Source organism: Sturnira hondurensis, unplaced genomic scaffold, assembly GCF_014824575.4.
Source record: "Sturnira hondurensis isolate 20B ecotype Veracruz unplaced genomic scaffold, ASM1482457v3 Scaffold0016284, whole genome shotgun sequence".
NCBI lineage: Eukaryota > Metazoa > Chordata > Mammalia > Chiroptera > Phyllostomidae > Sturnira > Sturnira hondurensis.
The window spans coordinates 1,449,345-1,476,523 of NW_028088915.1; the positions used below are offsets into that span (position 1 = coordinate 1,449,345).

The following is a 27,179-nucleotide window of genomic DNA, read 5'->3' on the forward strand; positions in this document are numbered from 1 at the left end:
TATCAAGATGCCATGAAAGAGAACAGCTGAAGGAAGATCTCCCTGAATGGGTAGCTCTGAGGCTGAGGTGGGAAGAGTGGTAGAGTGGAGAGGAGAATTCCAGACAAAGGGGCTCGAACGTGGTATGGCCCTTAAGCACCCACGCGAAAGGGTTCTGTTAGGAACGGAAAAAAGTCCTGTGTGGTAGGAGTATTGCTTGCACATGTGAAGAGTGGGATAAGTAGCTGTTCAGGGTCTGTGCAGTGCCTGGCCCGTGGTGCATGATGAATGTTAGTTGCTACCATTGCTATTATTATAATGATTCCTTTATTTTTTAGAGGTTACTTTATGGATTGTCACTTAAAACTTTGAAGGAAGCAAATAGCTTTCAAAGTAGATGCTACAGAGTCAGTGGATTTAAACTTGTGTGTGCTGTTTAGAGAGGCCTTTAGATTCGCACTCAGAGTTTGTTGGTGATTGTTGTCTATACCGTTACACAAATTTAGTTTTTTGATTTTTGGAGCAGCCTAGCCTAGAAGTAGCAAATTACAGCATGAATTTAGAGGTTTTCGAAAAGCAGCAAGTTTTAGTGTAATAAATTTAGTATAAAATTCACAGTGATTGATTATTAAAAATGTGGTGTGAAATCTTTTGGCTTTTGGGGGTGGTTATTGAGGTATTATTTACATATCATGGAATTTAGTCATTTGAAACACAGAACTTTATGAATTTTGGTAATTATATCACTGCCACTACAAGATATAGTAAAGTTCCAACAAGAATCCTTAAAAAATCTTGTTTTCTTGTGTCTCTTTGCCCTGGCCACTAGCGTCTGGCAGCCACTAATCTGCTTTCTGTCAGTATAACTTTGTATTTTCTAGAATTTCATTTTAATAGAGGTATATTTATTCATGTTGTTGCATGTATTAGTAAGTTGTTCCTTTGTATTGTTGACTAGTATTTAGAGTAGAGATTCACCACAATTTATTTATTCATTCACCGATTTACAGACATTTGGATTGTTTCTAGTCCTCGGCTATTGTGAATAATGCTTGTGTGAACATTCATAGAAGATTCTTTATGAATATATGTTTTTGTTTGGGGTAAGTACTGGGAGTTGGATTACTGAGTAGTATGGGAAAGTTCATATCCAACTTTGTGAGATATTTCCACTCTTTTCTAATGTGGTTGTACCAATTTTATTCTCACTATATGAAAGCACCATATGAAAGCTCTAGATGCTCCACATCCTTGTCAAACTTGGTGGTGTCACTCTTTTTACCTTTAGCTGTATTCATATCTCAATGTGATTTTAATTTGCATCTTTTAAAAATGTTTCTTGGCCATTTGTATTTTTTCTTTATGAAGATATCTATTTGATATTTGAAGTGTATATTCAAATCTTCTCATAAAAATGTACTGTTTGCCCTCTTTTCTAGTTATAAGAATTCTTTATATATTCTGGGTGCAAGCCCTTTGACAGATGCTTCATAAATATCTTCTCCCAGTCTGTGGCTTGCATTTTTTTAATATGTTTTTTTAAGATTTTATTTATTTACCTTTAGAGGGGAAGGGAAGGAGAGAGGGATAGAAATATCAATGTATGGTTGCCTCTCATGAGTCCCCTGATGGGAATTGGCCAGCAACCCAGGCATGTGCCCTGACTGGGAATCAAACCACGATCCTGAGGTTCGCAGGCCCGCGCTAACTGAGCTACACCAGCCAGGGCTGCATTTTGCCTTCTTAACTGTCTCTCTCTGTTTTTTAACAGTTGTATCATGGAGTTTTTTAATAATCCTTTCATTGTATTTTTTCCATTACCATTTACCCCCTCATCCCCTCTGCCACCACACCTTCCAGCCCCCAATCATTACACTGTTGTCTGTGCCATGAGTTCTTTCTCTTTGTTTTTCTTTTTCACTTCACTCTGTCCCTCTACCCCCACTCAGAGCTGTCAGCCTGCTCTCTCTATGAGTCTGTCTCTATTTTGCTTGTTACTTAGGTTTGTTCATTAGATTTCACATATGAGTAAAATCATATAATTGTCTTTCTCTGGCTTACTTTTGCAACAGCATGAATGGGCCTGGAGAATGTTATATATATCTCATGAAGGGCAATAGTTTTTCATTTTAATGATATCTACTTCATTTTTATTTTTTGACTATAGTTGATATACAGTATTATATTAGTTTCAGATGTACAGCATAGTGACTAGACATTTATGTAACATACCCTGATAAGTCTAGTGCTGATGAGATCTATTTTAATTTTGATGAGATTTATTTTATCGATACTTCTTTTGTAGTTTGTGCTTATTTAGTTAAAAGAAATCTTCATCTAATCCAATGTAACAAATATTTTCATCTAGAAGGTCCATAGTTTTTGCTTATATGTCTAAGTATATGATTTATTTTAAATTAATTTTGCATATGGCTGAGGTAAGGGCCAAAGCTTCTTATTTTTCCCCATAGAGATATCTAGTTATTCCCCACACTTATTGACAAGACTTTTCCCCACTAAATTATTGTGATACCTTTGAGACTATGAGATGTTACTATCATTTGTGACCATCTTCTTTCACCAGTAATTTAAGCCTGAACAACAAAGCTTATTCAAATATAAATAAACCTGTCTTGTGATCTTACTGGTAAATATATATTTTAAGAGATTGTAGGAACAATGAACGGAACTGCTTTTGAGGGCTCATTCAAACTAATAAGAAAATGTTTGGTGGTAACATAGAAGAGGTGGTAACTTCTTAGAATTTGTAAAATTTAAAGGAAGAAAATTTTGTACTCAGATATGATTATCTTTAGGCAAGTGTATTAGGAAAATATTAGTGATGTTGGGCTTTCTTACATTTGCGAACTCTAAAAGGAGACCTGGATCAATAAAACAAAAATCTACTTCCAGCCAAGATGGAGGCGTAGGTGGAAACACTGTGCCCCCTCCCACAACTAAGTTTAAAGGCAACGAAGTTTTACTAACAAAAATGCAGCCCAAACACAGAAAATTGAACTGTACGGAAGTCCAACAATAACGAGCCATTCAGCCAGACCAGTAAGAGGGGCGAAGTCAGCAGCAGAGCCGGATCGGGCTGGAAAGAACGTTCGGTCCGACCGACCCAGGAGCATAGGCAAAGGTGGTTGGTGGATCCTAGGTGTGGGGTGGTGATGGGCAGAACCAGTGAGGGCGCAGGGTGGCTGGCTGACTGCGGTCACATTCGAGTGCAGATAAACCAAGCAAAGGAGTGAACAGTGAGACAGACCGCTCAGGATAGGGCCGCAGTGGGAATTAGAGCCTGAAAGCACCAATTGAAAAGACTTTCTCGGGGTCAAGGGGCCAGGAGAGGCTCCCAGGCTCACAGAGTTTGTTGGAGAGACCCACAGGGTCCTGGAGAGTACACGGGCCCACACACCTGGGAACCAGCACCAGAGGGACCTAATTTGCTTGTGAGAAGCTGCAGAAGGTGCAGAAATCTGAGAGAGGGTGGAACAAAGTGCCATTTTTTCCCTCTCTGATCCGGCCCCCACATACAACATCACAACCCAGTGACTGGGTCGCCCCGCCCTGGTGAACACCTAAGGCTGCGCCCCTATACATAACAGGTGTGAACAGACCAAAACATTATGACTCAAGAACAGCTCAAAGCCCCAGAGCCTATAATTCTAAGTGACCAAGAAATAGCCAGCCTTTCAGATGTACAGTTTAAAACATTGGTGATCAGGATGCTCACAGAATTGGTTGATTTTAGTCACAAATTAGAGGAACATATGAAGGCTAAACTAATTGAAATGAAGGGAAATGCACAGGAAACCAATAGTGATGCAAAGGAAACTGGGACTCAGATCAAGGGAGTGGACCAGACAGAAGAAAGAAACAACCAAACAGAAAAGAATGAAGAAACACGGATTCAAAAACATGAGGAGAGGCTTAGGAACCTCCAGGACATCTTTAAACGTTCCAACATCCAGATTATAGGGGTACCAGAAGGGGGAAAGAAACAACCATGAGTGGAAAACTTATTTGAACAAATAATAAAGGAGAACTTCCCCAGTCTGGCAAAGGAAATAGACTTCCAGGAAATCCAGGAAGCCCACAGAGTGCCAAAGAAGTTGGACCCAAGAAGGAACACACCAAGGCACATCATAATTACATTAGCCAAGACTAAAATGAAGGAGAGAATCCTAGAAGCAGCAAGAGATAAGGGGACAGTCACCTACAAAGGAGTACCCATCAGACTGTCAGCAGATTTCTCAAGAGAGACCTTACAGGCAAGAAGGGGCTGGAAAGAAATATTCCAAGTCACGAAAGGCAAAGACCTACATCCAAGATTGCTCTACCCAGCAAAGCTTTCATTTATAATGGAAGGGTAGATAAAGTGCTTTTCGGATAAGGTGAAATTCAAGGAGTTCATCATCACCAAGCCCTTATTATATGAAACATTAAAGGGACTTATCTAAGAAAAAGAAGATAAAAAATTTTAACAGTGAAAGGACAGCAAACTCACAGTTATTAACAACCACACCTAAAACAAAAGCAAACTAAGAAGACAGCTAGATCAGGATCAGAACCATTGAAATGGAGATCACAAGGAGGGTTAGCAACAGGCGAGTGGGAGGAGGAGAAGGAGGGGAGAAGGTACAGAGAATAAGTAGCATAGATGTAGGTAGAAAATAGACAGGGGGAGGGCAGGAATACTATGGTAAATACAGAATCTAGAGAACTTGTGACACATGGACATGAACGAAAGGGGGGAATGGTGGGGGAGGGGTGTGCAGGGTGGAGGGGAGTGAAGAAGGGGAATGGGACAACTGTAATGGCATAATCAATAAAATATATTAAAAAAATAAAAAAATACAACAAAAGTCTACAGTGGCTTCTGATTCCAAGTGAGAAAGAAAAGATAATACACTACTTAAGTTGTTCTTTGAGTTCAAGAGCTTAACTGAAAGGTAGATAAAAAGGCTTGCAACCAAAAATGAGTGGAAAAGAGTGTCAGGGGTGATCCAGCACAAATGTATTGACATCTGTGAACAGTGCAGAGCATGTTAAAAACATTTCAGAAAGTATAATGTGGATCCCAAAGGTCAATAATGACCAGATAGGTCTGCTGTTGAGAACAGGTCAGCTAATGTATATTGCAGGAAAAAAGCATGTAAGCCCCAGACTCTTGCTTCTGTCCAACCCTACCCCTGCCCTGACCCTGAGCAGAATTATCTTCAGACAGAAGAGGGAATGGACAGAAATAAGAGGTGATTAAAGCCCAAGACAGGTTAGGAGAAATAAGAGGTAATTAAAGCCCAAGACAGGTTAGGAGATAGTAAAACAAAATTTTAAATTCAGGTCTTTCAGATTAGATGAGTTACAGTCTTAGATTATTTTGGAGTAATTGTGTATAGTTTTTTAAAGGTAATGAAACATAGAGAATGTACCTGAAGAATTTACTCAGAAGAGGAGCAAGAGTATATTCTGAACTTCATGCTAATTCTAATCAGAATTTTACTTGTTTTTATTAAATAATGGCTATGAATGGGGGTTTAAAGGAAATGATCTTTAGGAGCCTTTCTGGGTATAATAAGAACAAACTAATTCAGCTTCCTTTTTTGATGTTGTTACTGAAAGACAACCTAAGGAAATGTTGAAGATAGGTTTTATTTGGATGTTAGAAAGGCATTTGATAAAGTTTTCTGTGACACCACCAAAGACTAGAAATAATAAGTAATGTCAGGTTTGTATAATTGATTGATGGACCATATTTACTACATTTGTCAGCCAGAGTGAAGGTCTTTGCTAGTGTGTCCTAGGGTCTTAGTGGCTAGGATGAAAATGTACTTATGATTGTTGGATTTGTGAAAAAAGAGGGAGGATTCCAAAGTCGGCAAAGATAGCTGGAAAAAGGTTATGAAATTCAGACTTAGAAATTCAGACTTAGGCTCATAATGAACTAAAATGAAAAAGAAAGTTTTAATTAAAAATGATAGAAGGCCAAGTTTTACACTGAGATTGAGGCAGCTCCTAAGAGAGTTCTGAGAGATTTTGAATTAAGTTTATGTTAAATATGAGCTTTTTAAATTGACTTGCCAGCCAGAAAAGGAAAGTGAATGGTTTGGTTGCAGATCAAGGGAGGTAACAGAGTTGTTGATCTCTTTACATCAGACCTTTCTGGGTTGGCATGTTGAATTGGGTGTCATATTTCAAAGGGGCTTTAATAAAACGTCATGTTTGGAACAGGGTGAATATCTCAGTGATGGGTGTTTATAGGTTTGCCATGTAAAAAAGCCTAATTTTGTTAGAACTAAAAGAAAGAACATTTCAGGATAGAATGGGCTGATTTGTGAGACTGTTATCTTTAGAAGCATTGAAGGAGAAACTAAGTGACTGCTTAGTAAGGGTGTGATGGAGGAGATGGCATTTGTGGGAGGTTGAGCTAGGTACAGTTTGGGATTTCTTCCAATTCCTTTAACTTCATTTTTTTAACTTCTGAGATACCTTACAGTTCATTTCATAAATTTTGTCCTAAGACTTTATTAATAATAAATATTTTATGTTTATATAGTACTTAAAAAGTTTCAAAATGCTTTTATGACATATTCCAAATAAATGTGATGGTCAAAAGAACTCTACAAGCTGGCAGGAAATGTTTTACAATTAGACAATTGCGTGTTAATGACTTAGAGTATGAATTCTGGATTGTAGACCATGTGGTCTCTGAATGCTTTCCTATCCTCACCTATAATTTGATGATAGTAATAGCAGCTATACCTTAGGGTTGTTTGGGTTTACGTGTGATCACAGATTTGAGAATATATGCTTAGAACATCATATTATGCTTAGAACAGTATCTGACATATAGTAGACAGTAAAGGTTCGGTAATGATCTTGTCATTATCATTTTATTTCTTTTACAGGTAAGGAGACTGAAGCTCATGCAGGTTGTGACTTGCCCAGGTTTACATCAATAATAGGTGGTAGAGCAGTTATTGAGAATTCTTTTGATTTGGATGAAAACAAAATTAGAAATGGAGTCTAACTACTGGCACATGAACTAATTTTGTGAAATAGTATTGATTTCATTTAATTTGTTAAATGAGTCTGTCAGACTGCTGTGAAAAAATTGACTACATTTTGGAAAAGCTCAGGTTTGCATGTTTACATACACACGCACACATTCCAGACATAATTCAGTAAGAAAGCCCTTTCTAATGTGGGTTATAAAAGAAAATAACCACATTTTTCAAAAGATTTATGGTGCCTTAAAAGGAAGCGGCAATTAACTTTAGTTCTGGGCGTGTTCCTGAGTACTTGCCAAGCAGTTTGAGCTTCTGGTTTCTAGATGTGCTTAGATTTCTAGAGGAAAGTAAGTCCAACTGAAGGCATCTCTTAGAAGAAAAATCTAAATTGCCTCTCATTTATAATGAAAAAAATAATCTCACTAAAATTCTGTTCTGTCTTCCAATCGTCACCTCTAATGATGAAGTCATGACATGCTCTGTAGTTTTCCAGTGATGTTAGAAACTGTGTGTGTTGCACCGTAACATAGGTGTCCCCTGTAGACTGTATATGTGTGTGTGTGTGTGTGTGTGTGTGTGCGCGCGCGCTTCCAGAAGGGTTGTTACTTTGGCATTTTTCTCATTGCTGGTTAGTTTCTGAGGCAAACACATCCCTTATGGTAAGGATTCTTTTATTTATTTACAAAGTTGTAAACATCTTGAGGGCAGATAATATGTCTTAATAATCTGTTTTTCTCAGTACTTGTGAATAGCCCTGTACATAGCGAGTTTGTGAAATTGTCAATGCATTGATGACTTTGTTGGAAAAGAAAGAACCTACTAGATTGGCTCTATTGAAAATGGGCAATTAAATTAATTTACCATTCACAATGTTAGCAATGTAATCTATTTGTCAGCAAGTTTATTAAAGCTGTGTTCTTGAAAAGGACTTCTGTTGGCAAAACTACATTTGATAAAATCTGTCTTATGAAAATATGAGTTAAAGGGAAAACATACCCTGTAAAGGGCTTTAAAGGACTCTCAAAAATACTGTAAATGAGAGTCCTGTAAGAAATCAACTTTAAAACAACCCAGATTTATCAGCAGTAAAAATCTTATTTGGCAAGTGAATTAATCAGGAAAGATGTGTGATTCACTGAGGCAGATTCTCCTGTAACCTTTGTTATTTGGTTTATACTTATTTTAAAAGTATTTGAATGGCCCTGAATAGCCTAAAATGTAATGACCTTAGCATTTGTATTATTCTTTGTTTAATTTTTTGCAATTCTCAGTGAAGTGCTAACCCTTTTACAAATTATTGCTGTGAGTAAGGATATGCTTTTCTGGGCGAGGTTTTCTATTCACACATCAAGAAGGTAGAATATAGATGCTTAATCTTCCTTTCTGCGCTGTCACAGCCTCCTGCTTGCATGGTCCACTGGAGGAGAAAGTATTAATTGGTCTTCTTACGGTCACAGGAAGGAAGTAATTATGCACTTGGATATAGTTTCTATCTCTTTGAACTTATATTTTTCCTTTCTTTTTTTAGAGCAGTAAGAAAAAAAACTGGAATGTGAGAGTATGGAAAAGCTGAGGTGGCTTATTCTTGACCCTGCTAATGTTTCTGACCACAGAGGGTTGAAAGAAGGGTACAGTAGAGAAGTGAACCCATTGCTATGTTGAAGTAGTTATGTTGGAGTAGTGTTAAATTTTCAGCCCTTTCCTGTAGAGGAATTTTTCTCCTAACATTAATTATCTTTACAATTGCTAAAAGTTTTTTGTGTTTTGAGTGTACATGGTAAACAATTGAAGATGTACTAAAGGCTATCCAGTGAAAAATAAGTGTTATTTTCATTCAGTCATCTTCTTTAAATCTCCCCTGCATGAGCACTGTTAACTTTGTGCGTTTATGTGCATCCCTAACCCCCAACTGTGTGTTGTACAATTGTTTTGAACTTTTCTCCCCTGTTTACAATATATCTGGGGAATCATTTTAAAACAGTACATAATTTTATTTGTACATAATCAGTACAAACAAATCAGTGCATTTGTTTCATGATTTTTAATAGGTCAATCGATAGATATTTAGTTTGTTTCCAGTCTTTTTTGCTGCATTGTGAAGGTGGTTATGCGTATTTACTTATAAAAGAGGAATTGGTGTTGCTGTTATAAATGCCTTCTATCATTTCAGCTGTTTACTCAAAAGAGTTGAAGACAGTGCTTTCTAACAATATTTTCCACCATGAGAAGGATGGCAGCTCTTTTATATAAAAGGTGTTTTTATTTATAGTTGATCACCTTGGCATATGGTGATATTTCTTGTGGAAATTGGCATAACTCGTCAAGTACATCAATCTGGAAGAGGTTCCTTTTCTCTCTTAATGAATTTTTAAGAGTTTTACTTTGGTGTGTAAAAAGTAGACTTAGAAACTGATTGAATCTATGTATAAGTTTTTGGCCAGGTAATTAAGGGTGGGGCATTGGGATGGGAATGGAATGGATAGACCACTATAAAGAATCCTAGATGTGGATTTTCAGGATCTCCAGACAGCATGTCACCTGGAGCCCAGTGGCAGCACTTTCCTTTTCTGTCATTATCAGTTGCATTTAAGATCATTTTTTTTATCCTGAATATAGTGGTACAAGTTTTGTTGGACATCTACATTCTACTGCTACTGTCTTTCTCAAATATATTCAATTGGGAAGATAATGTATATGGCAGATCATATATACATCTCGTAAAATTGAAGGAATATGTATTTGGATATACTTAGATGTATTTTTACATTTGTTTTTGAGCAGAATTTAGCAACAGTGAGTCAAGGCTGACAGTTGCCATTATCTTAGTCATTCAGTGCTGAATGACCCAGGTAATACTGGTATGCTGGTGTCTGCTGTTTTAACAATTCAAAACATGAATTGTTAAATTTTTACCCAGTTAATTTTGCTTTACTTATGGCCTTAAAGTAATCTCTAATCCCTAAATCTTTTCCTTTTTACTGTTTTCTTGCATACACTTAACTTTTGCTCTAAGAGATTACCTTCTACTTCAGTTGTGGTGAGTGGGATAGTATGAAACAAAAGGAGGGGAAGGAGAAATAGTGTAATTTTGAGACCTGTCTTCCCCACCCAATGTGACTATTGAGAAGAGTGCTGTTGACATAGATGTGCCTGTTGCTGCAGACCCTAGCTTTTCATTAAGGTATTGTGGCTTTTTTGGTCCAAATAGTGCATTTCTGCCATTTTTTAAGGCCTGGCTCAAATGTTGCTTTGCAGGTGAAGTCTTTTCCTGACTTTGCTTCTTTTTTATTAGCTGTTCCATAGTATTTTTAAAAGATTTCTACTAAGGGGTGTTTATTACGTTATTTATAATTGATTCCTTATGTGTTTGACTGCCTCAGGAGACTGATCTTTTTGAGGAAGTTTGTTTTTATTTGTATTTACAGTAGCTAGGAACAGTGGCAATAAATGGTGCTGAATAGTTTTGAATTAATGAATATCAGAAAATTTGAGCCATCTCATCTTTCCAGGGAAAGCTTGTCTTTATAAATATATTTTTTATATCCAGTATTATTTTTGTTAGTTTCACTTGTTCACCATATTTGTTAGATAATCATGTACTTTATAAAGTATTTCCCCTGATATTTCCAGTGCCCATTTGACACCATACATAATATACAATTTATTGACAATATTTCCTATGCTGTACTTAACATTCCCATGGCTTACTTTGAAACTATGAATCTGTACTCCTTAATCTCTTTACCTTTTTCACCCAGTGCGACATACTCCCACCCCTAACCCCACCCCCATCTTCTGGCAACTGTTGGTCTGTTCTATCTATGAGTCTGTTTCTGTTTTGTTTGCTCTTTTATATTGTTCTTTAGATTTCACATGTAAGTGACAAATTGTGATATTTGTCTTTCTCTGACTGATTTATTTCACTTAGCATAATACCCTCTAGGTCCATCCATGTTGTTGAAAATAGTCTTTATATTCTTAATCTGATCTTCATTCACTTATATGACTGATTACTAGGTATTCCAAATGGAATTTTTAGGTATCCATGGAGATAGGGCAAAATTCTTTTGATGACTGTAGATGGCTTTTTCCCCCCAAAATTGTTTTGTAACTTACTATACAAACTTTATATGACACTGGGGAGCAAGTTTGTTTTCAGCTTTTTATTTACAAAAGCTTAAAAATGTGTCGAATTTTTTTAAAGATTTTATTTATCTTTAGAAGGGAAGGGAAGGAGAGAGGGAGAGAACTATCAGCGTATGGTTGCCTCTCATGCATTCCCTGCTGGGAACTGGCCTGCAACCCAGGCATGTGCCCTGACTGGGAATCGAACCACAATCCTTTGGTTTGTAGGCCTGTGCTCAATCCACTGAGCTACACCAGCCCGGGCTTGTCTGGAAATGTTTTACAAAGATTTTGTAACTTATGGTATCCATGTGATCTGTCCTTGTATTTTTAAACATCTATTTTATAATAAAATTAATATATGCATTTTATTGATTATTCAAAAATATGAAATTGTAGGGAGATAAAATTATCCATATTTTTTCCTCTTGGAAGTTAAAATTTTTGTTAACATTTTGGAGCTTTTCTTCTGGTCTTTTTTCCTTTTATTATTATTATTATATTACAGCTTTTGTAATTTTTTCCTCCCTTGGCCTCCTCTGCCCAGCTTGCTCCCTGCTTCCTCAGTCAGTCCCCACAGGGTTGCCCATGTTCATGGGTCATTCATATATGTTTCTTGACTAGTCCTTTCCCCTTCTTTCCACCATTATCCTCCTCCCACCTCCACTGCAGCCATTGTTGTCCCTTCTCTGAGTCCACATCTGTAGTTCTGTTTTGCTCATCAGTTTACTTTGTTCATAGATTCCCCTTGTAAGTGAGAACGCATGGCATCTGACTTATTTCACTTAGCATAATATTCTCCAGTTCCATCCATGCTGATGTAAAAGGTAGGAATTCCTTCTTTCTTTCTGCTGCATAGTATTCCGTTGATTAAATACACCAGTTTTTTGATCCACTCATTTGCTGATGGGTACTTAGGCCATTTCCAGCACTTGGCTATTGTAAATAGTGGTGCTATGAATATAGGGGTGCATAGGTTCTTTTGAATTGGTATTTCAGGATTCTTCAGGTGCATTCCCAGCAGTGGAATTGCTAGGTCAATTCATGGAATTGCTAGTGGAAAAGGCAGTTCCATGCTTAATTTTTTGAGGAAATTTCATACTGTTTTCCCTAGTAGCTTCACCAGTCTGCATTCCCACCAACAGTGCATGAGGGTTCCCTTTTCTCTACAACCTCACCAGTACTTGTTGTTTGTTGATTTTTTAATGATAACCATTCTGACAGGAGTGAGGTGATATTTCATTGTGGTTTTAGTTTGCATCTCTCTGATGGCTAGTGATGTTGTACATCTTTTCATGTGTCTATGGGCCCTCTGTGTCTTCCTTAGAGAGGTGTCTATTCAGATTCTTTGCCCATTTTTTAATTGGATTTTCTATTTTTCTGGTATTGAGTTGTATGAGTTCTTTATATATTTTGGAGATTCAACCCTTGTTCAATATACCATTGGCAAACATGTTTTCCCATAGTCAGTTCCCTTTTCATTTTGATGATGATTTCTTTAGCCATTGAGAAGCCTTTGAATTTCATGTAGTCCTATTTGTTTCTTTTTTCCTTGCCCTAGGAGATATATCAGCAAAAATATTGCTGTGTGGGATATCTGAAAATTTTCTGCTTATGTTTTCTGCTAGGATTTTTATGGTACCACAACTTATATTTAAGTCTATTACCCATTTTGAATTTATTTTGGTGTATGGTATCAGTTGGTTATATGGTTTCATTTTTTTGCATGTACCAGTCTAGTTCTCCCAGCACCATTTATTGAAGAGGCCATTTTTACTCCATTATATGCTCATGCCTCCTTTTGGCAAATATTAATTGACCACAGAGACATGGGTTTATTCTGGGCTCTCTATTCTGTTCCATTTATCTATATGTCTGTTCTTATACCAGTATCAGGCTGTTTTTTATTATAGTGGCTTTATAATATAGATTTATATCAGGTATTGTGATACCTCCTAGTTTGTTCTTCTTTCTCAAGATTGCTGAGGCTTGTTGGGAGTATTTTTTGGTTCCATATAAATCTTTGGACTATTTGTTCTAGATCAGTGAAATATGCTATTGATATTTTGTTAGGGATTGCATTGAATCTGTAGAATGGTTTGGGTAGTATGGACATCTTAATGATGTTAATTCTTCCAATCCATGAACAGGGTATGTGCTTCTATTTTTTTTTTTTTTGTATCTTCCGTAATTTCTTTCTTCAGTGTTTTGTGGTTTTCTCAGTATAGGTCTTCTACTTCCTTGGTTACCTTTATCACTAGGTACTTTATTTTTCTTGTTGCTATAGTAAGTGGGATTTTTTTCCTACTTCCTCCTTCTGATAGTTCATTGTTGGTGTACAAAAATGCCATCAATTTCTGAATATTGACTTTGTATTGAGCTACTTTGTCAAATTCATTTATTAGATCAAGTAGTTTTTTGGTGGATACTGTAGGGTTTTCTATGTATACTATTATGTTGTCTGCAAACAATGACAGTGTTACTTCCTCCTTCCCAATTTAGATGCCATTTATTTCTTTTTCTTGTCTGATCACTATGGCTAGAACTTCTGGAACTATGTTGAATAAGAGTGGTGAAAGTGGATGCCCTTCTTGTCCATTTTTCTTGTTCTTGATCTTAAGGGAACAAGTCTTTTTTCTGTTCACCTGTTTTTTGGTTTGTTTTGTTTTCCATATTATTTGATTTATTGTTTTATTGTTTGGTATTCGAGTAACTCTAGTTCTCGGATGTCACAGCTGTGGTGATAGCCATCATTTAAGACCTCTGTAGAACACATCTAGAGGGTTTATGTTGTGTTTTAATGGCTTTGGGGTTCTTGGGCTCCCCAAAATAAAAATCAAGAGGAAACCCCAGAGAAATTTCCAGACAGTTTTCATTAGGCTTATGCTTGTCAAGCACATAGGGCTGGCTCTGCTTGGCTGTTTTTATAAGCTGGCTTTCATGAAAGGTCAGCCTTTTGAAAAAGGTGGGCTTGTAGAATTTCCCAAGTCAGGGTAGGAGAAGCAACGATTAGAAGGGAGATACAATTCTGCATTTTTTTAGCATGGAGTGAAGGGGTGGTGACATTCTTGTGGCTGGCTTATCTGGTATTTCTTCTGGCCATCTGGTGTCCTTGGGATCCTGGGCCCAGGTCCCTGACCTTAGCAAATCCCTCAATTCAGAACTGCCTAGAAAGTATTAATTTTTTCTTTTTGAGGCCATTACATTGTATGCTTTGTTGTGTTTTGTTTCACTCCGATCATAGGATTTAGTGTGTTTTTGATAATGAGTAGAGAAAAACAAAGCTACTTTGATAGGCACAGGCTAGGCAGCTAGGCTCCTTCACTCGGCAGGTGGCCTGCTTTCATACACAGTCTATGGTTCAAATTCATACCTCAGGAAGACTGCCAATTGCTACATGTCATGACCTTCAGGAGTTGCTCCAATGTTGAAATNATTGTATGCTTTGTTGTGTTTTGTTTCACTCCGATCATAGGATTTAGTGTGTTTTTGATAATGAGTAGAGAAAAACAAAGCTACTTTGATAGGCACAGGCTAGGCAGCTAGGCTCCTTCACTCGGCAGGTGGCCTGCTTTCATACACACAGTCTATGGTTCAAATTCATACCTCAGGAAGACTGCCAATTGCTACATGCCATGACCTTCAGGAGTTGCTCCAATGTTGAAATTTTCAAATGACAAGGGTAAGATGAGGGCAACTCCGAGAGAGCAAACTTGTATTGAGAGAATAAGCAGAACGGAAGGAATTAACATAGAATATTGAGGAAAAATAGCAAGGGAAAGTTGTATGATTTAGGCAGTGAATTTCAAGACTAAGGAAATAATTTTACATTGTCAAATCCAGCCAGGATGTCAAATTAAAGGTCACCTTTTCAGGTCTTTCCTGACTTTCCCAACCAGAACCCATTTCTCCTTCTGTCATATTCTCACAGCATACTAAATGAACTTCTCTTGAAGCTCTTATCACAGTGTGGTGTTTGAAATCCCAGCCACCTTGGGCAGGTTCCCTGACCATCTGATTCTATGGGAGGGTGCAGAACACGTGTTAATCCATCGCTGCTGGATTAACACAGGACTACAATGGTTGTGGCCAATCATAGAATTATTTTTCAAATATTGTCTCCGTATAAAGCTAAAGAAACTTCACTACCTTCCCCTCTGGTAACCAACAAAATTCCAAAAGCAAAGAAGACTTATTCCTTGGTCCTAGACTGTTACTCACACTGAAGATACTGTAATATTAATGTGCTACAGTGCTGATTTTTCTCTAACTCAGGTTAAAATTCTTTCTCTTATATTTGATATTTGTGTAAGTCAAGAGCTAAGGATTTGTGGAGGCGTCTACTCTTCCATTAAATTATGTGCATTTATGTTCCAAGATGATATTCAAATTGAACTGACACAATAATGTTAGTAAGGGGATGCTGTGTGAAAAGATGCTTCTCCATTGAGGCAATGATGTAATAAATTTATTCCCCATTCCTTCAGCTTTTGTGAACAATATTGATCTTGCTTTATTAAGATTTCTTTGTCAGAAAAATATGCAAGTCTTTGTATAGTATTTATATTTTAACAAACTGCTGGTTGTAGTGTTTTTGTAAAGTTTGACATACTGTAGAGTTAATGAATTTTCACTCTGAAGAACATATGTGTATGTTTTAAAAGGGTTTGAAAAAATGACAGTAGAATTGGGTTATACCGAAGAGAGAGTATAAGTCAAAGACTGAAATCTACTGGTGGGGAGCTTGTGTTTCTGTTTTCTGCCCAGGGTCTGGCAGTTGATAACTAGTACAGCATTAAAAAAAAGTGGCTTAATTATATCTAGTTGTATATGAAAAAAATCTTTAGTTGTCCCAATGTAACATTTGGAAAATTTTGCTGACTTGTTTATAATAATCAGATACTATTGAAGTCTGTTTTATATTCTGAAACTCTATGGCAGCTTTATGGTATCAGAGGAATAAAACCTTGGGAATGTGGGTTTCTAAAAATGTACAGGAACAAGTCATATTGGAGGTCATCATTTGCAGATCTTGGAAGGGTGTTCATTTTGCTGGAGAAAACAACTAGCACACAGGGGTTTCAGCACACAAAACTCTACTCACCTACTTCCTGGTCACTGTGTATCAGTGATTGGGCCTTGTGCCTTATGAATTTAGAGGTACACAGACACATTTCTCTCCCTCTTTCTTTCTCTCTCTCACTTTCTGTAGCATAGTGGGCAAGAGGACAGACTTTGGAGCCTTCTGGTTATGGGTTTGAATGAGGCTCTGACTCTAATGTAGCCTTGGATAAGTTGCTTGACTTTGTTTTATTTTTCTCATCTGAAAAAATGTTAATGATCATAGGCTTATTTGAGGCTTATTTGAGTATGAGATAATGTATATACCTAGCACAGTGCCTGATGGATAATAACAGCTCAATAAATGCGAGCTATTAATAAGCAGACTATTTTTCCTTCCTGAGTATCCTTCATTTTCTCTATAGTTTTTCTGGCCTCTTTTCTATTCAGAAACATCTCCTTAGCTTCCTGTTGACCAGCGAGCATTTTACTGGCCTCTTTCCCTTATTTATGGTACTTTGAGCATCCCTGTTGACAGATTCTCTTGATAAACCTTTTGTGCATTTGCTTGCCATTTCATTTTTTCAAAGGCACTCCGGAGACTTACTGTCTTATCCCAGATGCCACTTCTAACCTTCAAAGCTGTGTGATCTTTGCTAGTTAATGAATTTAACAGGTTTCTCATCTGTTAAATGAACAGTAATGATAGCTACCTCATTGTTTTAATATGACATTAAATAAAATAATATGTAGAAAACATTTATGTTGTGCAGAGTAAATGCTAGCTATGATTTAAGAGCCCAGCTGCCTAGTTGGTACTTAATTCATCTAGACTCATATATGCGTAGCTTTTGATGTTTGTAAGTATAAAATAAATCTTATGCAGGTTACCCTAACACAACATTGCTGACACAGTTAATGGTAAGAGAATGTAAAGAATATGTATCAAAGAATATATATCATATTAAACACACATACATGAGATACTTTTATGTTGTTAGGATTTGTTTGGTGAGGTGTGTTGAATTCAACTGCATGTTGTGAGAATTATGTGGTACTGTGCTTGGAGCTTAGGGCACTTCTCGTCCTGCTTATAAAAATGATTGAATGAATGACAGTTTCAGTGTGATATGAGCACTTGTATTTATTAGGTCCTAAATTGCTGGCTTTTGATGGCCTTCTGATCCAATTTGAACCTAACAGCTTTCAGGGGCCAAGTAATACTTGCATAGCTCATACTTTTGTTTATGTATTAATAGAATTTTTCCTGTGTGCTACTCAATTGTTGTAGGTAATACTTAGTTTTTGCTTTTGTATGCCATTTTAGGTACATTTTGGTATTTGTGTATCATTTTTTAATTCAGAGAGTTAAAAGGTTACCATTGGGTTGAGGATAGAGTCTGCCAAACTACCTGTGGAATTAGTTATTTACTGTTAGGGTGGGCAGTCTATGAATTCTCTCATCACTTTGTCTTCTATACTGTTTATAAGAATTTGCTATAATTGTATCATTTCTTCAACCACTTGGGCTGAATTTAACACAAATTTTAATGTAATGAATATAACTGCATGTGCTTATAATTCTAAATGACCTGAAAGAGTTGTGAACATTAAGTAAATGATGTGGATTCAACAGAATTCTTTCTATAGTAATAAAATTTAATCATGACCACATTTGATTTATTATCAAATAAGAACATAAAGGATTTTAGTAAAGTTAACATCAGTATCCATTTAGGAAATATGTCAATTTTTTAATGTTTCTCAGTTATTTCCTGTTATTTTTCTAAAAAACTTAACAGAAGCAGTACAGTTGCTCATGGTCACAAGAAATATTTTATGTTAGTGGTTCTTGGATCCTCTACAATACCACTGGTTTCCATTTTGCACAAATAATTGACAAATTAGTGTGATAAGATTGGAAAGCTACTGGAAGCCAGAAAACACAACTGTTAAAGAATTCATAAGAATTCACGGGAATCAGATAGATTTGTTTCTAAGAAAAGAAGCATAAGAGCTAGCAGAAGTAAGAAGATATAAAATGATCATTACTTAAGATAGAAAGATAGCTTGGTGGTTAGAAACAAGGCTTTGAAGTCAGAAAGCCTGACCTTTTAAGTCCTGCTCTGCCACTTATTTACCATTGGGCCTGAATGATGTAATTTCTCTACACTTTAGCTCCCCATACATAAACTGGAGATAGTCATGAAATTAACAGTGTAGGTGGTTTGCTGTGAGGATTATGTGGCATTATGTATAGTAAATGCCCAACATGGTGTCTGGCACACAGTAAATGCTAGCTAAACAGGTTATAAAGTATCCACAAATAAGGAGTTGTTATAAACCAGTCTGTGTCATCTATTGAAATGATCATACTGGAGGAAACGCAGCTAAGGTATAATCTTGAGTTTGCCAGCAAGTGTAGGTGGATGTAAGTGAGTAAAATGACTCATATGCTTGTTTGGATTCTAAGTATCTGTTGTTGGCAATTTTGTCATTCAACCCTGCCCCCAAAATGGGAATTACACTCATAGTCGATAACCAGTAATTATGTTTCTCAACAGTAGTAGTGGTATTTATTTAAATATTATATCACTTCATATCTTTTTTTCTCTGTGGATCATTTTATACATAAGTGTAGGAGTTACTAGTCTGATTGGGAGTCTAGGGAACCAGTAGTGATACTATTCTCTTTGAGAAGTAGGATGCAGGAGACTGACAGAGGGAGGTCAGAAAGACTCCCTCTTGGTTGTTTGTAGGCCACATGGCATTAGATCTGAAGTGAAAGGTTTTATTAGCCGATCTTGACTTACACAGACTTACCCCTGGGGTGACTAGCACAGCCCAGCCACCGCAGGCCTCCTTTCAGGGCAGGTACCTTCCTGCATGGAGAGCAGATCAGAGGCTGTCACCAGGGACAGGGTGGATAAGAAAAGCAGGAGCTTAGCCAGCCTGCTCAGTTGCTCCTTTCAGACTCCTTGACCTCGAAAGTCCTGCCCCCCCGAGAGGAGAAAAGGAAGATTGGGGAAAGAGTTCCAGAGTGTTACCCTAGCTGAAGGCCTTCCACATGGACTGGGAGCATGATGGAATCACACACAGACGTGTCAATATGACCTTCCAGAAAGGAACATGAGACTGTGAAGTTCTGTGGGTAGATTGGTAGCTAGATAAAGGGAAAGCATGTGGAGAGGAGTAGATTGGAACACAGACATAGCCGACAAGTTTCTGGCTCCCTTCATCTTTTAAGAGGCCCCGACATATGTTTATTCATTCATCTCTGTCCGTCCTTTCATTTATCCATCTATTCATTTCTTAAAGGATATGAAAGATTGGTAAATAATCAGAAGTGTTAATCAGAAATAGGTTGTGACTTCTCATGTTTGAATTTTAGACTCCACAAAATCTTAAATGCTATCTTGAAATACAATTTTAAAAACAGAATAAAATATATGAGAAACCTGATAGTTTTTAGCAAAGGTGTACTTTTTGCAGTGAAGGTGTATCTGGAAAATAGCTTGTAAATTTAATTTGCTTTGTAATCTTTTTTTTAGTGTTGTTCAGTTACAGTTGTCCCACCTTTTTTCTCATTGCACCCCTCCCCCCCTCGCCCCCATTCCCACAGGCAATACCACCCTCACCCCCCTCATCCATAAGTCCTCTGTTTGTGTTCCTTGGCTTGCCCCTTCCCCTTCTCGCCCTGTTATCTCCCTCCTTCCTCCTCTGGTCACTGTTAGTTTGTTCTTTATTTCCAAGTCTCTGATTCTGTTTTGCTTATTTGTTTGTTTTGTTCATTAGGTTCCACTTACAGGTGAGATCATGTGGCATTCGTCTTTCACTGCCTGGCTTATTTCATGTAGCTTAATGCTGTCCAGTACCATCCATACTGTCCTGAAGGGTAGAAGTTCCTTTTTTCTTTCTGTTGTATAGTATTCCATTGTGTAAATGTACCACAGTTTTTGATCCACTCATTTACTGATGGACACTTAGGCTGTTTGCAGCACTTGGCTATTATACATAATCAGCGCATAGGGGTGCACAGGTTCATTTGAATTAGTGTTTCAGGATTCTTACCAGTGGGTAAGAATTCGCTCCAGTGGGATCACTGGATTGAAAGAGAATAATTTTAAAAACAAATTGATATATTAAGTACTTACCTGGTTGAATAATTCAGATTAGTAGTTAATTTTGAGTAATTTTTCTTATCCTTTTAGAAATATTTAGTGAGCAGCTACCATGTGGTAGGTGCTATGATAGATTCTAGGGATACCAAAACGAATGAGATAGCATCCTTTGTTTATGGAACTTACAATTAAATAGAAGAGATGTAATATTAAATATTAAATAAAATATGTTGAGTACTGGATTAGAAATTCAGTAGATCAAAGAAGCAGGAGCCGGTCAATTCTACTGTTATGGCAATGGGCAGCAGTAAGGAGGGTCATCTAGAAACAGTCTACAGTTTATGATTGTTTGGGGAAAAAGATGATCTCTCCTATGATGAATTCTTGTCAGGAATTGTTTCCAGAACTTAAATTGTATGTTTATGGAAATTAGGAAGCAATTACTAGAAGGCTGCTCAGGAATTGTTAAATCTATAATTTAAAAATATTTAATTAGTTATAGAAATATTAAATATCTACCTGACTGAGTGCTCTGTGTTTTAAATATTAGAGATCTATCCTATTCTTCAGCATCTTAAAATATATGCTTACAGATGAAACAAACAACCTACCCATTTTAAAGTGTTGATCCTGTTATTTGTAAAAGGAAAAGAAGGACCTGGAGAGCTGCGGGGGGTACTCTATGAAAGGGAGGTTGAGATGGCAGTTGGGAAACTGATGGAAGAGAAATGGTTTGAGCACTAGATTACCAATGTAGTAACAAAAGAAGGCAAGTGGGTGCAACTTCCTTGCTTGGTCTGTGCAGCACTAGCAGTTTTGCAGAGGTCCTAGGGGTCCCGAGGGGATGGGGAGAAATCATGCTAACAGAACTTTGCTATATCTGTCCTCAACCCCATTCACCCTTCTTGCTTAAAAATTTAAACACTATTCATTTAAAACATGATATAAGATGTTGATAGACTGCTGATAATGATATATTGGAAATATTTTGAATGGAGAGGTATAAGTCATATTTATGCTGATAATTAAAATAAAAGCTAAAATTGAAGAGCATTTAAGGTTATTTATTTTGACCACTTTTACTTTTATTAGATGATGCGTACTAACCCAGAGGAATATGAAGTTGTATATGGATACTTGTTTGGCTCTTCTGAAGAGGAAATCTGGGCATTCTTGAGGACTTTTGAATTTATGGCATTGGTTCTTTCATGCATCTAGCTTTCAGTTTTTGGCTGTTCTCTTCTTGATTATGATCATTTATACTATTTTCATAATTGCAGCTCTGGCCAGAATCTTCTGTTGTTGTGTTGTTCCCAAGTGAACATGAGAAAGACAGAAGGAAGCCAGGTGATTTTTCTAAGATGATTACACTGTTTGGGAAGGAAGGAGATAAGTGGGTTTTTGAGGTTGTGCATTTTTTGATAAGGCATTTAACATGGAATTCACGGAGTTATGAGAGATGGAACCGGGACTGGGCTGGAGTGCAATGGATATTGGATTATAGACTCACCCCCTACCCCCAACTCAATGGAGAGGATAAAAGAGGTGATTCTGGATCAGTTCTACTCACAGGACCATAGATAGTGCTTTTGATGTAGGCTACCTCAGTATCCCCAGATGCTATTTGAGAATAACTTTTCTTACCGGGAGGGCAGCTAACTATATGTAACTTTCAGGTGTCCATATTTAACTTCATCTCTCAAGAATGACCTGTTAAAATAAGCAGAATTTATGTTCCCTTATGACTGATTCACTTTCCTTTATTTTGTTTGTTGTTAGTTGTATTTTGCCATTATCTGCTTCTTCCTCCAATGAGCATTCCTTCCAGCCTGAATCTAGAGCACGACAAAATAAATGCTGAAGTTTTAGCAGTGGTGCCTATTAAGATTTTACCATTAAAAGAATCTTTATTCTTGATGTATCTTAGTGTTATACTGAGGAAGCAATTCAAATAACTGAAACTATTGCTTAAGCACTGTTGATTCATAGACCCTCTTTTAGCTAAGAGATGAAATGGAAATAAGGAACTCAAATCCTAGACGTGATTTGAGTAACTTATTCAGATTACTTCAGGGTAAAAAGCATGGGCCATATGAATACACTGAACTTGAAATGAAAGCTCTCAGGAGCTGAGCTGTGAAGGCCCTTCAGGGGCAGGCTGGCTGTTTTTTAGGCCAAAGTGGCCTTGCTGATGATGACTCTGCTTTTCCTCTGCAGCAGCTACTTTTTTCTCAGTTTACCAGTAGTTTTTCCTCTTTCATTTTTTCAGCTTGCCTCTTTGGTCACTATTGACTATTAGTCTCTTTACTTCCTGATATTTCATTTAACTCCCATTACAAATTGACTTTCTCAGTTTATTCCAGTTCAAATTCCTAAGAGAAGATCAGTTGAATAAATTATGTTAATGTATTAGGAAACTTGACAGCTATTAAGAAGGTTGAGGTAGATGCACTGATGTATTGGAGCCAACCTGAACTCTGTCTTCAGTGACATCACCTTGGTAGCTTGATATTGGCCACCATAGTAGGAGTGTCCAGAGTGGAAACTGGCAGATGCCACAAACCTGGGCTCGCAGCCTCTACTTCTTGCCTCCAAGAACTGGTTGCTAAACTTTTATTGACATACCACTGGGGAGATCTGTAGATGCTGATATACCCAATTGCCAAGATGTACTGTTAAACAAAAGAGAGTGAGGCGTTGGATTACTTATAAGATGATTCTAGTTTTTCAATAGGAAAGAGAGATTTAAGTGTATGTGAGTGTGCATGCATACATGCAGGTTCTTGTATGGTGCACAGAGTAGTTTTGGTAGGTAAGAGTAGCTGTGTCTAGGGTGAAGGATTAGGTTTGGAATGGCATGTGCGCATATCAGAGTTTAGTTTTTAGATACTTTGTCTACACTGATTATGAACATTAAAAGCCAATTAAAATTCTTATGCAAACATAATAATATCAATATCATTTACTTTAATGTGAAATATGATGAGGTATGTAGGAGGAAGTATAATCCTAATATCGAAAGTGTCAAGGTAAAATGAACCCACTTTTTCCATAGGCCATCAAATTCAGTCTCCCTTTGTACGTTACTTCATATTTGACTAATTTAACACCCTCTGCTTTGCTTGTTATCAGATTTCTAATAGTCCCTCACCCTCTTTTTAGGTATCTTTTATATGTAATATTTTACTGTATTCGCTAATAAGATCCATGATCTATATGTTGCCTAGAATCCACTTTCTTATTGAAGACACTTTGTATTCCCTATTCTAATGTAGATTAGTGGTTTTCCAGAAAATGACACATCTGGAAATGTCTAATTTTAGGTTCCTGAGATTTCATGGATCCTGTATCTACACCTCTTTTTTATTCTGTTAAATAAAAAAATTATTATGACACTTATTTACAATAAAGAAATTTTTATCCAGGACTATTACAGTAGGCATTGAGACTGTCATGACAGGGGAGAGAAATTGGGCTCAACTCCAAATACATTAAGCACAAGTGGAGATTTATAGCCAACAAGCAGAGTGAAGAGTTTGGTGGATGCAAAATTACTCAGAGGAGACATCAAGGGTAGGGGGCTTCTTGCTAACATGACTTAACAGGATTCTTAGTAAAGGCAGGCCAGGGTGATCAGATACTAAAGGTATTGGGTGAGGAATCTGATCAGATGTCAAAGGTGATCAGATATCAAAAGTTGGGGTTGGGCATGGGGGGCTGTCACTCACTAACTTAGAAGGGTTCTTGATACACTGGCTAGGAGGGCAGAGTACAGGATGGGAGACCTAGGTTGGGGCCTAGTTGAGAAGAGAGCTCTGTGGAGGCTGATTGACCTTCTTGTGTCCCGTTTATAAGGTGCTTTGTAATTACATTGGTGCCACCTGCACGATCCAGGATAATCTTCCCATCTCAAGATCCCTCCTTACATATATATCTGCAGATTCCTTTGCCATATAAGGTACATTCATATGTTCCAGAGATTCAGATTTGGACATTTGTTGTGGACATTCTTCAGCTAACCATATCTTGAGATATCTAAAAATGCGTTTATTTTCCCCCCATGCTTAATTGATAGTTTTGCTTGGTATAGAATCCCTAGTTCATGATCATCTTTCCTCAGAACTTTGACAGTAGTGCTTCATTATCTTCTAGCTGATAAGAAGTTTGATGCCAACCTGATTCTCATTCCTTGGTATATGACTTGACATTTTTCCTTCTCTCTAAGCTTGTGAGATATTTTGCAAAGTGGCTTCCAAATTGTAGGTCCTTACCTTTTTAAAAGAAGAAAAGAAGGAAGCAATAGGGGGAGATTGAAAGAATAAATAGAATAGAAATTTTCATAATGCCATCCTGCAGCAGTTATACATATTGTTATATAAAACATTTGTTTCATTTGTCTATGTGTGGTATGTTAAGAATTTCCAAAAACCTTCCAAAACTTACCGTGTATTTGCATAGTGTCTGAAACAGGAGCAGTTTTCACATTAAAAGTTATCATTAAAATTATGCTATGATATACAGTATATTTGAGGAGGTGAGCATTCCTACTTAGCTTTACTGTTTTAAATAAACATTTTCTTTGTTGCTCCATGAAAAACTTTATTAAAATTAATAAAAGTGCAGCTAATTTTGAAGTACAAGAGTAAGGCGTATTCTGAAGCTGCTTGCTTAAAGTCCTTGTTTGTTATTAGCTGGAATGCTGGGTGTAGGCTGGTGCCGTTCATACTTGGGATCTAGCCTGAAAGACATGTTTTTACCCTCAACAAATACCATCTTTGTTTGAATATCTATAGTCCATGTAACCACAGCTAAGTCTTTTTTTCTCCCTCAGAATACATCTCAAACGTCTCCTTTCTTGTGCTTGTTTCACCAATAGTTTAAAGCAGAGCTGCCTTCCATTTTTCTGTTTCAGTTTGTTGCAGAATGCGTGAGGGTATCACCTAACACTCTTGGTGTATTTGAGAACTGTAAAATAATAATGAAATCTTGGAATAGATAAGCAAGCTTACTCTATGAGGACTGAAGCTGTTGTTAATTCCCAAGGCCAGCCTGGGTATCTAACAAAGGGTAAAGTAATTTTTAAATTATAATTGTTGATATGTATATTTAAAGGTCTTCCTTCAAAATGTATACCAGGAAAAAATAATCTGCTGTTGATCTTGTTTTATTGGGTTGAATTTGAAACTTAATAACTTTGAATAAATTGTTCATTAGAATTTGGGGTTAATTGAGTAATACTGACTGACAATGCCTGCTTTTAAAATGTGATTCAGGAGGATACTTGATTTTTAACAGTTCTGTGTTTACTTAAATTAGAGATCTTCTTAAAATGTTGTGAAGTGCTTCCTTAAATGCTATAGGTGTCATTTTCTTCCATAAATTTGGGCCCAGAGATGTTTTCTTATATTATTGAGTATTTAATCCAAATATCTTCTTATCCTTGCTTTTTAAAATTTGCCTCTGAAACTTTGAAGCTTCATTGTAGGAGGTATAGAGTCAATAAAAATAATTTGATTTAATTTAGCTTGAATAGGTTTTTTAAATTTGATGATGGCATGTGGTGTAAGTACCGAGTAACACAGCTGTCTTTGTTTAATAGGTGCCTGGAACTTGGTATACCCTTGCACAGACACAAGTCAGCTGTTGCTATCCCTGTGGTCAGTGTTTTAGGGCAGACTCTTTGTTTTTGCAGTGGAATTTCTAAATAAATAATTAGGATGAAACCAAAGGCAGTACTTGAGAGTAACTCTTTTTTTAACTTATATTTTATTGATTGTGCTATTACAGTTGTACCCAATTTTCTCCTTTCCCCCTCCCCACCCCACAAGCTCCACTCCCTCAGGAAATCCCCCCACCATTGTTCATGACCATGGGCCATGTACATAATAAGTTCCTTGGCTACTCCATTTCCTATATGTGCTTTATATCCCCATGACTATTCTGTAAATACCTATTTTTATTTCTTAATCCCCTCACCTCTTTACCCATGCCCCTGAGCCCCCCTCCCATTTGGCAACCATTAAAATTCTCTCTGTATCCATGATTCTGTCTCTGTTTTTTTGTTTGCTTTTTTTGTTTTTTAGATTTAGTTGTTGACAGGCATATGTTTATTGCCATTTTATTGTTCATAGATTTGATCTTCTTTTTCTTAAATAAATTCCTTTAATATTTCATATAATAATGATTTGGAGTTGAGTGTAATTCTTGTCTTCCTCTTTTATTTTTAACAGCTTTATTGAGGTATTATTGATATCCAATAAAATGCATATATTTAAGTGTATAATTTGATAAGTTCTGAGATATGTATATGCCCATGACACCACCATCAATATTAAAAATGTCAAGATAATAAACATACCTATCACCCTCAACAATTTTTTCTTTTTTCTTCAAGGCACATGTATAAAGGACACATGAACAATGTTGAGTGTAATTCTTAATGAACCCAACTATGGAGCAGACAGTATGAAACATAATCTAACTATAGCAAGTTCTGTTTAAGGATACTACTTATTCTGAAGATGATTGATTCACAATGAGGAATATTAAGTAATGTCTCTAAACTCAGTGTTGAAAAGATTGACATTTCCATTTAGTCACTTTAAAGAAGCAGGGTGTATGCTTCTTGTTGGTTGCATTGTATAAAATTAGTTTCGTCGACTCAGTTACTGATGGGTACTTAGGCTGTTTCCAGTACTTGGCTATCGTAAATAACACTGCTATGACCATTGGGGTGCAAAGATTCTTCTGAATTGGTATTTGAGGATTCTTAGGTATAATCTTAGCAGTGGAATTGCTGGGTCAAAAAGCAGTTCCATTTTTAGTTTTTTGAAGAGATTCCATACTGTTTTCACTGCAGAGGCTGCACTGGTCTGCATTC

General features: G+C 36.8%; 1 protein-coding gene across 4 annotated transcripts in view; it reads left to right on the forward strand.

Moving 5' to 3' along the window:
- Positions 1-27,179, forward strand: part of USP6NL (USP6 N-terminal like) — a 186,669-nt gene that overhangs the window by 79,695 nt on the left and 79,795 nt on the right. Inside the window, exons 1-2 of one of the 4 annotated variants that reach the window (XM_037065946.1) lie at positions 13,981-13,985; positions 18,615-18,617. The exons of 2 other annotated variants lie outside the window; for them this stretch is intronic. In XM_037065946.1, the coding sequence (XP_036921841.1) occupies position 13,985; positions 18,615-18,617 (4 nt within the window). In that variant the 5' untranslated portion in view covers positions 13,981-13,984. Of the gene's footprint in view, positions 1-13,980; positions 13,986-18,614; positions 18,618-25,290; positions 25,367-27,179 lie in introns of those variants that run through there. One more of the 4 variants, XM_037065943.1, reaches the window with a different exon arrangement.